At 38.3% G+C, this 11,844-nt stretch overlaps 1 protein-coding gene across 1 annotated transcript; it reads left to right on the forward strand.

Annotated features, from left to right (window-relative positions):
* Positions 1 to 188: 188 nt before the first annotated feature.
* Positions 189 to 11,529, forward strand: vps45 (vacuolar protein sorting 45 homolog). Its single transcript, XM_053675520.1, has 15 exons — positions 189 to 444; positions 664 to 798; positions 4,044 to 4,104; positions 4,221 to 4,300; positions 4,431 to 4,499; positions 4,743 to 4,880; positions 5,415 to 5,525; positions 5,856 to 5,990; positions 6,204 to 6,317; positions 6,856 to 7,023; positions 7,252 to 7,410; positions 7,561 to 7,668; positions 7,884 to 8,005; positions 9,329 to 9,460; positions 10,231 to 11,529. Exons 1-15 carry the CDS (start codon positions 352 to 354, stop codon positions 10,319 to 10,321), a joined length of 1,716 nt encoding a protein of 571 aa, XP_053531495.1. The 5' UTR covers positions 189 to 351; the 3' UTR covers positions 10,322 to 11,529.
* Positions 11,530 to 11,844: the final 315 nt, after the last annotated feature.

The following is an 11,844-nucleotide window of genomic DNA, read 5'->3' on the forward strand; positions in this document are numbered from 1 at the left end:
TCGCTTTGCTACCTTACCAAAATGGCGTTTTATTTACTCTACGTTACAGTGGCGCGTTGCATTTTGGGACAGCTTTTCGCTTGCCTGTGAGCTGAATCCAGATCGGTTGTGACGTTAGGAATTTCGGCAGAACTCTTTCCTCTGAACTCTCTATTAGCAGATCTCAGATCAGCCTTAAAGTTCGTTCTATAAACCGGAAGTAATCCGCTTTCATGGGCGATACATTGTTTTTCATCCATTGCCAACAAAATCATCAGATACGCGGTATATGTTAACTAGTCACCATTTACAAAGGCTAAAGATTCAGTCGGAATTTCGGTTAAATAGACACAGTAAAAGATTGTTGACAAAATGAACGTGACTTTAGCTGTTAAACAGTATGTCACCAAAATGATAGAAAGCAGCGGACCAGGAATGAAGGTTTTGCTCATGGATAAAGAAACGGTATGTAAATGATCTACTATAATATGACCTATACACCTCCACACCATTGCTCTTGGTTACAAATGGTACAATTACTAGTGACAATTCTTTTTGCACTATTGTCTTGCATGACATAAATGTTTCTTCTATACAAGATTAGCTAAAAATATGCTTAGATGTCCAGGCAGTAATTAGGAATTCCTAATTTACAACCACTTTGCTTTATTCTTCTGACCATAGACCAGCATTGTGAGTATGGTTTACACACAATCCGAGATTCTGCAAAAGGAGGTCTACCTGTTTGAACGGATAGACTCACAGAACCGTGACAACATGAAACATCTGAAGGCCATCTGCTTCCTGAGACCAACCAAGGTGCCTGTGCTTTGAGTCAGGTTATTAGTGGTAGCGAATAAACATCATTTAACCTGTGCAGAGTATAAACCTGTGGTATTAGACTGGGTTCTTGGAGAGAACTGCATGGATTAGTGCAGTGTTTCCCAACCAGGGTGCCGTCTGAGGAGAGCAGGGGTGGTGTGTAAAAATCCTTCAGACATTTCTAAAATGTGTATAAAACTTTTAATATATATAATAAATATCTTATGTCTGAAATAACACAAATAATAAGACTGACACACACACGCATAATATTAATAATGACAATAATAATAATTATATATAAAATAATAATTCCCTCCCCCTCGACCCCCCTCACTGACCTGTCAGCAGCATGTCAACATCAGTATGCATAACATATGTGTGTGTTTTATCCTAATAATTTGCGCGTGACGATGCATGTGTAGAGCAAAAGAATATGGACAAATTTCTTCAAAGAAAAGCTCCAGATGCTTCTGGATCATCAACTTCATCCTCATGTAGCTAACGCTGTCTAGTATTAGTGTTTGTGTAGGGTGCCACAGGGGCTGAAAATGTTCACTTCAGCGTTGAACGCAGTGTACTCTCACACTACTGTGTATATATTAACTACATTATGTAGTCTTATGCAAATAAGAACACACATTGCAGTTTTGTGATACTTAGATAGAATAGGTAAGCAGTGCATGTAGTAGAATACACAGTTGTGTAGTGAGTTGCATTGCCACCTCACAGCTCCAGGGTCCTCGGTTCAATTCTGAGCTGGGGTTATTGTCTGTCAGGAGTTTTACATGTCCTCTTTATGTGTGTATGGGTTTTGTTTGAGTTCTCTGGTTCCCTTCCACTTCGTGCCAAGTGTTTCTGGGATAGGCTCTGGATTCCCTGCAACCTTTAAGGTGAATGAATGAATAAGTGCACTTCAGTTCACAATATGATTTTATAAAGTAGCCTAAATTAATAACGCAAACAAATACAAATGCAGAACTGTTGGATGAGTTAGCAATAAAACCATGGAACCTATGAGAGCACTACTTTTTGGTTACAATCTACTATTACAAAATGCGATCTAAATAGGTAATAATAATAATAACAATGCAGAGTATCTTGTGAGCGATGTGTCAGTGGTTTTGGTGGGTTTACAAAGGAGACCGGTATATATATAGTGCCCTTCACTAATATTGGCGCCCTCGTTAAACATGAACAAAGAAGGCTGTGAAAAAGTTTTTATTGTTTATTCTTTTGTTAAAAAATTAACAAAAATACTCTGCTCTCATGGATATCAAACAATTTGCAAACACAACACAGGTTTATCAAAAAAATAAATCTTTGTTAAATATAGGTGTGCCACAATTATTGGCACCCTTTTAATCAATATTTTGTGCTACCTCCCTTTGCCAAGATAACAGCTCTGAGTCTTCTCCTATAATGCCTGATGAGGTTGGAGAATACATGGAAAGGGATCTGAGACCATTCCTCCATACAGAATATATATATATATATATATATATATATATATATATATATATATATATATATATATATATATATATATATATATAGTATCTGTATCTCACAAAAGTGAATACACCCCTCACATTTCAAAAAAAAAAAATTTGATTATACCTTTTCATGTGACAACACTGAAGAAATGACACTTTGCTACAATGTAAAGTAGTGAGTGTAGAGCTTGTATAACAGTGTAAATTTTCTGTCCCCTCAAAATACACACAGCCATTAATGTCTAAACCGTTGGCAACAAATGTGAGTACACCCCTAAGTGAAAATGTCCAAATTGGGCCCAAAGTGTCAATATTTTGTGTAACCACCATTATTTTCCAGCACTGCCTTAACCCTCTTGGGCATGGAGTTCACCAGAGCTTCACAGGTTGCCAATGGAGTCCTCTTTCACTCCTCCATGACAACATCACGGAGCTGGTGGATGTTAGAGACCTTGTGCTCCTCCACATTCCGTTTGAGGATACTCCACAGATGCTCAATAGGGTTTAGGTCTGGAGACATGCTTGGCCAGTCCATCACCTTCACCCTCAGCTTCTTTAGCAAGGCAGTGGTTATCTTGGAGGTGTGTTTGGGGTCGTTATCATGCTGGCATACTGCCCTGCAGCCCAGTCTCCAAAGGGAGGGGATCATGCTCTGCTTCAGTATGTCACAGTACATGTTGGTATTCTATGGCTCCCTCAATGAACTGTAGCTCCCCAGTGCCGGCAGCACCCATGCAGCCCCAGACCATGACACTCCCACCACCATGCTTGACTGTAGGCAAGACACACTTGTCTTTGTACTCCTCACCTGGTTGCCGCCACACACGCTTGACACCATCTGAAGTTTATCTTCCAGTAATCCATGTCCTTAGTCTGCTTGTCTTTGCGGGCTTTCTTGTGGATCATCTTTAGAAGAAGCTTCCTTCTGGGACGACAGCCATGCAGACCAATTTGATGCAGTGTGTGGCGTATGGTCTGAGCACTGACAGGCTGACCACCCACCCCTTCAACCTCTGCAGCAATGCTAGCAGCACTCATACATCTATTTCCCAAAGACAACCTCTGGATATGATGCTGAGCACGTGCACTCAACTTCTTTGGTCGACCATGGCGAGGCCTGTTCTGAGTGGAACCTGTCCTGTTAAACCGCTGTATGGTCTTGGCCACCGTGCTGCAGCTCAGTGTCAGGGTCTTGGCAAACTTCTTATAGCCTAGGCCATCTTTATGTAGAGCAACAATTCTTTTTTTCAGATCCTCAGAGAGTTCTTTGCCATGAGGTACACAAAAGTGTACTCACTTTTGTTGCCAGCGGTTGAGACATTAATGGCTGTGTGTTGAGTTATTTTGAGGTGACAGCAAATGTGCACTGGTACACAAGCTCTACACTCACTACTTTACATTGTAGCAAAGTGTCATTTCTTCAGTGTTGTCACATGAAAAGGTATAATCAAATATTTACAAAAATGTGAGGGGTGTACTCACTTTTGTGAGATACTGTGTGTGTGTGTGTATATATATATATATATATATATATATATATATATATATATATATGTATATATGTATATGTGTGTATATATATATATATATATATGTATATATATGTGTGTGTGTGTGTGTGTATATGTACATACACACACATAGGTAGAGTGTGCAATTATTATATATTAACTTTATATGAGCCTGTAAGGATATGGCATGATCAGACATTTATTAATTGCTTTTAACAAAATTTGATGTGTTTAGGATAATGTAGAGAATCTGATTCAGGAGCTGCGACGTCCCAAATATAGCGTCTACTTTATCTGTGAGTAATGGCACTGACTTGGAAAAAAAATGGTCTAGCCCATGTTTCCATATACAGATTGTGTTATTCCAACAGCAGCACTCTGCTCTCACACCATTGTGACTTGCTTCTTCTAGTTTTCAGCAATGTCATCAGTAAGAGTGAAGTGAAGGCCTTGGCAGAAGCTGATGAGCAGGAGGTTGTTGCAGATGTGCAGGTCTGTAAGTTTGTGTCTGTCTGACTGAACATATGGTCATACACATTTATATCATTATCTTTTCAATTCTCCTTATAAGTTGTGGTTAACAGATCACTGTGACAATCACTGTGATAAATTAATGTTGTAGGAGTTTTATGGAGATTTCATCGCTGTGAATCCTCATCTTTTCTCCCTCAATCTACAAGGAGTATCCAGGGTAGGAAACCTGGGCTATTGTAGTCCTGTTGTATGCCTTATTTTCAATAATGTGTAGTAAAAAGTACATGCAAGACACTAAAGAAGCTGAGTTTCATTGTTTAGTTTCAACATCAATAAGAATCAATACGGGAAAAAAATGCTCTTTAATATTTTATTGTTAATTTAGTGAAACGTTTTCTCCTTTATTTTAAGTTCTGCATTGTTTTTGATCCATGAGGTGTGTTTATGTGGTTTGGCTCAGGGTCGCAGTTGGGATCCCAGTGTTCTTCCACGTGTCACTCAAGGTTTGACCTCTGTGCTGTTGGCCTTAAAGAAATGTCCCATGATTCGTTACCAGCTCTCCTCTGACATGACCAAGAGACTGGCTGAAAGTGTTAAGGTATGATGTATGTTCTTCTAGACATTCCTCCCATGTATTTCACATTCTGTTGAGTGTAGGCTAATTTTTTTAGTTTTCATCCAGTTGCTATCATGGTTGTCAGAAATGAAAGGTCCTGTGTTGACATGAGTGAAGTGATGCAATGAGGGCGTTACTTTGAAAATATATCGGTGCAGTAAGATTTTCAAATCTAGTTTGATCCAAAATAACATAAGGTTGTTAACCTAAAATCTGTAAGTAACAACGGAAAATAATGTATTCATTCTAACTCCTCTGCTCCAAGTTACTGCCTGAGCCAATGTTATATCGTTTATTATTTACAGTGTAACACGTTGATTTAGCATGTTTTCTTTTGTAAGTGAATTACAATTTGTCACTTCACTCCTTTCTTATTAATTATAAATTGCCGGATGTTGCACAATTAGAGCAAATGTAAATAGCATTTTAAAATGTATTTGTATTTGCATTATATATTTAAGGCATACATGATTACTGTATATATCATATGCTTTACATTTGTCTTTGATCCTGCAGCAAATCATCAGCAAGGAGTATGAACTATTTGACTTCAGGAAAACTGAAGTTCCCCCTCTTCTGCTGATTCTGGACCGAAGTGATGATGCGATCACACCCCTTCTTAACCAGGTGAGAGATCATCCCTTGATTTGTCTCGCCTTTGTTTTTAACCTATCAATCATTTTGATGAAACAGTATAGCTTAGTTTGTATTTCCTGGCTATGGTCACTGGACGGAAGTAGAGCCCAATGTTCAGATGATGCTGCTCATATTAAATGTTTAATACTTTTATTAATGGAACTGCCTTCCCAGGGGAACCAGAATCATTCATTATACTTTATTTCTTGTTTACTTTAACAAATGTTTCTTCCTTTTTGATATTTAAAATTTTTCCTGGTCCAGCAATTCGATACAGTAATTGACACCGGATTGCTTCTCCTGTACTTTTCCCCCCTCTAGTGGACATATCAGGCAATGGTTCATGAGCTTCTTGGCCTCAACAACAACCGAATAGATCTGTCCCGGGTGCCTGGCATCAGTAAAGACCTGAGAGAGGTGGTGCTGTCTGCAGAGAATGATGAATTCTATGCCAATGTGGGTACCACAGGAATTAATACTCAAAACTGTCTGTATAAAAATGTTGTCCATGTTCGTATTTTCATGGACTTTTTGGACCAATCAAATTAGGGTTAATGGAGATTTTTCAAATTAATTAATCCTTTTTATTTTTTTATTAATCTTTGTCTAGAAAGATATCATGGAATGAGGTATGAACTATCCCTCCTTGTCGCTCTTTCTCTGATACAGAACTTGTACCTGAACTTTGGTGAAATTGGAACAAACATTAAAAACTTGATGGAGGACTTTCAGAAGAAAAAGCCAAAGGACCAACAAAAACTAGAGTCCATTGCTGACATGAAGGTGAGGATATTGAGTGAAGTCAAGTTTATTTAGTTCTGGATTCAGCTTGAAGCAGAGTGATTTATTAGCAATTTTCCACTGGCACTGTAGCATTGCTCCTCTAAATCCAGAACTATTGGTTCCCCAGTTGAACACCTGGGTCCTTTTTTTTCCATCTCATTACAGTAGGTAGGATTTGTTCTCTGGAGGTTAACAGTAAACTCTTACAACATTAGCAACTATACAGGAACGTTTAAAGTCTAATTTACTTTTTACTCAGCATTTATTTTTATGTGATGTAGTTTTTCCCAGTTTTCCATTGTACTCAATGGAAATGTAACAGTAGTACTAAAATTAGTGTGCTAAAAAAAGGTGATTTGGGTTTGCTAGTATTTTCTTCTCAACATGTTGATTGAATTGATTCTGTGACCAATCGATTTTCTTCAGTTTTTTTTCATTTCTGGCTCCACCCACATTTCCATGTTTATTGCTTAGTTAGTAAGTACTTAAATTTACAATGTCAAAATTTTACATGTACTCCCCCACCCTCTCTCTGCAGGCATTTGTGGATAACTACCCGCAGTTTAAGAAGATGTCGGGCACGGTGTCCAAGCATGTGACGGTGGTGGGCGAGTTGTCTCGTCTAGTCAGTGAGAGGCAGTTAATGGAGGTATCTGAGGTGGAGCAGGAGCTTGCATGCCAGAATGATCACTCTAACGCCCAGCAGGTACCTCGCACACCTCGCACTCCTCGCACTCATTAACACATGCCTCACAGTTGAAGTTGAAGTGAAAACACAGCTTTATTTAGTCTTAGACTGTTTCCTCCAAAGTGGAGCAAAGGTGAATAAGAGCACAGAGACAGGAATAAAGACAATATTGGCTTTGGTTTCGAGTTTTAAGGATTTGTGGTTGGTCCTTTGGACCTTTGCTGAGGTGTTTCCCTGTTCCTGCAGTATGTGCGGCGTGTGCTGCAGAACCCACGTTTGACGGAACTTGATGCGGTGCGTCTGGTGATGCTATATGCTCTGCGCTATGAGAGACACAGCAGCAGCATCCTGCCCAGTCTCATGGAAGAACTAAACAGGAGAGGAGTGTCTGAAAAATACCGCAAGGTGATGACTCATACATCGCTGATTCTGTTGATGTGTTTATTACACTGCAACAGCAATCATGCTAGTAAATAAGGCAAGTGTATGCTAAACTGAGTCATGCCAATATTTTTTTGGCAAATTCTAGTTCTACTTTTTCCTCCCACACAACAGATGGTACAAGCTGTGATCGAGTACGGAGGCAAACGGGTCAGAGGAAGTGATCTCATTACTCCTACAGATGCTGTGGCCATCACCAAACAGTTTTTCAAAGGACTCAAGGTACATAGTTATTCACTGAGTGGCAATAAGTGTTCTTCCAAACTCATTTTAGACATAGAGTTATTGATGGATTACTGAGAGTTTGTGTGAAACTGTCACAGAGTAAACCAGTGGTATATGGTTGTCTATATATTTGTATCTCACTCTGTACACTTCTACTGACAAAAATACACAATTATGTGTGTGTGTGTGTCTGTGTGTGTGTGTGTGTGTAGGGTGTTGAGAATGTCTATACCCAGCACCAGCCCCTGCTGCATGACACATTGGATCAGCTAATTAAAGGCCGTTTGAAGGACAGTCAGTTTCCCTACCTCGGGCCGAGTTCTCTGCGAGACAGGTTCATACAGCACATACTCGGATACATACATGACAATTATATACCTTTACCAAGTCTTTCTTCTTCATGGCTGTGATTCTTTGTGGTCTGTATTGCATGTCTAATCTGCTTAATTTGACTTTAGTCTTTTGACTTTAATTTGCACTCTAATGACTCATGATAATGACTCATGAATACATCAAAAGCTGTATGTCTACTAGATGTTTCATATAATTCACATTGCAATCACCACAACACTGCATTCTACCGGTTAATGAATAGCGTTGTAATATTTATAATTTGGCGTTAATAAAGATGATACTATTTTCTCAACATTTAGTCTAACTATGGTAAGTAGGAGATGGCTCTTGGTTGTTATCAGGTGTGTTCTGAGCTACAATGTGATTGCTCAGTGATAAAAGAAAGCGCTGGACACTACTCGGTTTTACATTAAGAAGCACTTTGGTCTGGAAAAAATGTCTGCATTCCGATAACTTTATTAAAGCTTCCTATATGTGTACATATAAAACATGTACTGATGGTCAAGGGATCTTCTAATGTAAACTCAGCCATGTATCATGAACAGGCTCCTGTAATGTAAAGGGTGTAGAGTTTTACAATGTCCATGACTAAATCACAGTTCCAAGTCCACAAATTTCAACAAATCCCAATCCATAGACACAAAACATCCTTGGAGGCGGTAGATGGCATCAGCCGACCAGCACCAGATGATGTGTTTTTGGGTTTTATTAGTCCTCTGCGTGTATTGATGTTGGTTGAAGGAAAAGTGATAAGTAATCAGATTTACCAAAAAAGAGTTTGGAGGAGAAATCTAAAAGCCTTGTTAACATCACTATAACAACAGTCCAGCATATTGTTTCTTCTCGTTAGAGGTTTAACATGCTGAAAATGTTTTGGGAGCAAAAGTATGGCATTTTATAGTTAAATAATAAAGGTTAACAGTACATATTTATAGCAGAAATATTGTAAATGTAATTTGAGAACGTAGATAACACCGCCTCTACATATTCCAATGCTTTCTTTTAATGATCCATATGATGGACGGAAAACTGGAATTTGCGGCTGAAAATCTTAACCTGGAGTATAGCTTATCAGCTGTGTAATTATTTGTTAATGACTGTACATACTCTGAGGCGCTGGAGAGCTGCAGAAGTTATCTAGCTTTAAGTTATCTATTAATACACTGCAGCAAGGGCCTTAATACTTTTATTAAATTACCTATACTTTTTAAAATCTGCTGATATTTATTCATCTTGTATGCATTTATGAGTGCAGACTGCTGTAGTTATTGTATGTCACACACTGTGGGTCCCTCCAATTCAGGCCACAGGACATCATTGTGTTCATCATCGGAGGAGCCACGTATGAAGAAGCACTGACTGTGTACAACCTGAACCGCACCATGCCAGGAGTTCGTATTGTGCTTGGAGGAACAACCATTCACAACACCAAGAGGTCAGGAGCTTTTCATTCTTCACCTCTCGTTCTGACTTCTAACCCTTCACATTTTTTCTTGCATCAGCTTTATGTTTTGATAGTTTTATGGTAGCCATGAGTTGTGTTATTTAAAATACAATGAGTGTGCATATATGGGATCCATCTATCTACACTTGTTCATTAGGAGACTTCATTCATCATTTAGCATTCAGAACATAGTTACCCAGCCTGACTAGATTAGATTAGATAAGAGTTAGATTTGTTCTAGATACATCTTTATTTGGCATGTAAATGATAGCACTGTGCCTTAATAATATTCATTTGTGGCTTTGTGTTGTGCTGGAGTCAATATCAGTATAAATGTAATAAATAACAGAGCATACAGATTATTAAGATTACACAGGGGACCAACAGCATTTGCTTAAAAAGTGTATTACTGTAATAATATGTATGTGCTGTATTATAATATATTTTACTATTGTGAAAGTATTCAGACTGCTTGTTTGTTTATTTATTTGAAAGATTTTTGCTATTTTATATACAACGTCTGAGTCTTCTGTAAAGATATCATCTCAGAGATACAAGATTGCCTTATGAGAGCAAAGATTAAACTGAAATATGTGTTGGCCAGGATTAAGATGAACTAGTTCTTTATTATCTAGACTTGATGTTGAGTTCCAGATGATACCAGAAATATGATGAACCTCCAAGCACATTGATTAGTATGTATGTTAGTGCTGATTTGACTGTGTGTAAACATGGTAATGTTTCTCCTCCCTCTTTCACAGTTTCCTAGAGGAGGTGACATTAGCAGCTGGCTTGAGACATGGGGGAGACAGGGTGTCACATGGAGCTGGACGTCCACCAACCAGGCGCTGAACACTCATCAGTCGTTCTCTTATTAATATAATATAGTGTTGTGTGTGTGTGTGTGTGTGTGTGTGTGTGTGTGTGTGTGTGTGCGTGTGTGTGTGTGCGTGTGTGTGTGTGCATGTGTGTGTGTGTGTGTGTGTGTGTGTGTGTGTGTGTGCATGTGTGTGTGTGCGTGTGTGTGTGTGCGTGTGTGTGTGTGTGTTCAGAGCCGAAAGCTACTTTCATGTAACCATCCCACTCATTGCAAACATTCCTCTCTCCAATGGCCGGAGTAGACCGTATTGTGAGTCAAAGAAACACTATGATATGATCCTGGACTCCAAAACAAGAGAAAGTGATTTGTACATGCGAGTTACACTCAAGATCTTTCATGTTTATTAATGTGATCAATATGACCTCTTATGACAGCATTATGACAACAAGAACACAATCAGCTCCTCCCAAAACCTGACTGTACAGCCGGTATGTTGTGTCTGATCTGCTGTATATAAATAAGGTTCTTCCTGTGAAAACTAAATTTAGAGGCGTCCATAGATCGGCTGTGTCTTTTAATGGACTGACTGCAGATAATGTAATATGACAGGACCTATCAGAGCGGTCTGTCTCCATGTTGGTGTAACCCACATTATATCAGTCTCTTATGTCCATATGTACTGATGTACATTTCACATTATTGTTTATAATGCCCATCTGCACAGAGATACATATTCTCCCATCAGAGTCAAAACTGGACCTTAACTACAAACATGATTTTTAAAAGGTAACTGTATGCATATGTGATGCTGGTGTAATTTATTAAACAGCTTATTTCTGTAATAGTGTAATGGTTATGTATACTTATATACTTTATAATGCATATGATGGGCTTTTTATTATTGACTACTAACTTTCTCAGCCACCAATAACCTTTAGCTATTATGTGATTAAAACTATTTAATTGATTTCATTAGATTTGTATGTGACATACATGGTCTATCATTGATGACATTTAGAAAATTACTGAATTGACACATGGGCATTTGCACTTAAGGAGATTCTCAATGTAAGGTCATGAATGCAGACTGTTTCTGCCTATTCTGAATCACATATGTTTTGTTTACTCTTTGATTTCTCTTTGCAGATATACAGTGTGATATACTTTAAAGTGATTCTGAAGAATGAATATTTTAAATTAAGTTTAATAAACCAAAATGACAGTATTGGTAATCACTGAACTTGTGTAAGATTGTTCCTATGAATTTTTTTTTTCTTTCCACATTTTTATATTATTAAGGGAAGTGTTATTTTGTAGACTTCTTAACACTTCTTTTATTAGAAGGGCATATGAGTCAAAACACGTGAACGAATCACCAATACTTGCAGACTCAGGCTTTAACAGACTATTTCTGATTAAAAGTGCCACTGCTACTAGGTTCATTTCTATGAAATCTGTTTCGGTATATAAGCCTGTTTGTGATCAAAATAAAATTAATTATGTAAATCAAGGGAAAATGGGAGCAGTGGTGCAGTAGATAGTGTTCCTGGCTCAC

The sequence above is a fragment of the Ictalurus punctatus genome, chromosome 24 (assembly GCF_001660625.3).
Source record: "Ictalurus punctatus breed USDA103 chromosome 24, Coco_2.0, whole genome shotgun sequence".
NCBI classification, from domain to species: Eukaryota; Metazoa; Chordata; class Actinopteri; order Siluriformes; family Ictaluridae; genus Ictalurus; species Ictalurus punctatus.

Bases quoted from the DNA above. Each gene is read 5' to 3' on its own strand.
- vps45 (XM_053675520.1), top strand. From the start codon at position 352: ATGAACGTGACTTTAGCTGTTAAACAGTATGTCACCAAAATGATAGAA. The intron at 4,105-4,220 runs GTGAGTAATGGC...TGCTTCTTCTAG, and splicing joins ATATAGCGTCTACTTTATCT to TTTTCAGCAATGTCATCAGT. The intron at 7,024-7,251 runs GTACCTCGCACA...CTGTTCCTGCAG, and splicing joins ATCACTCTAACGCCCAGCAG to TATGTGCGGCGTGTGCTGCA.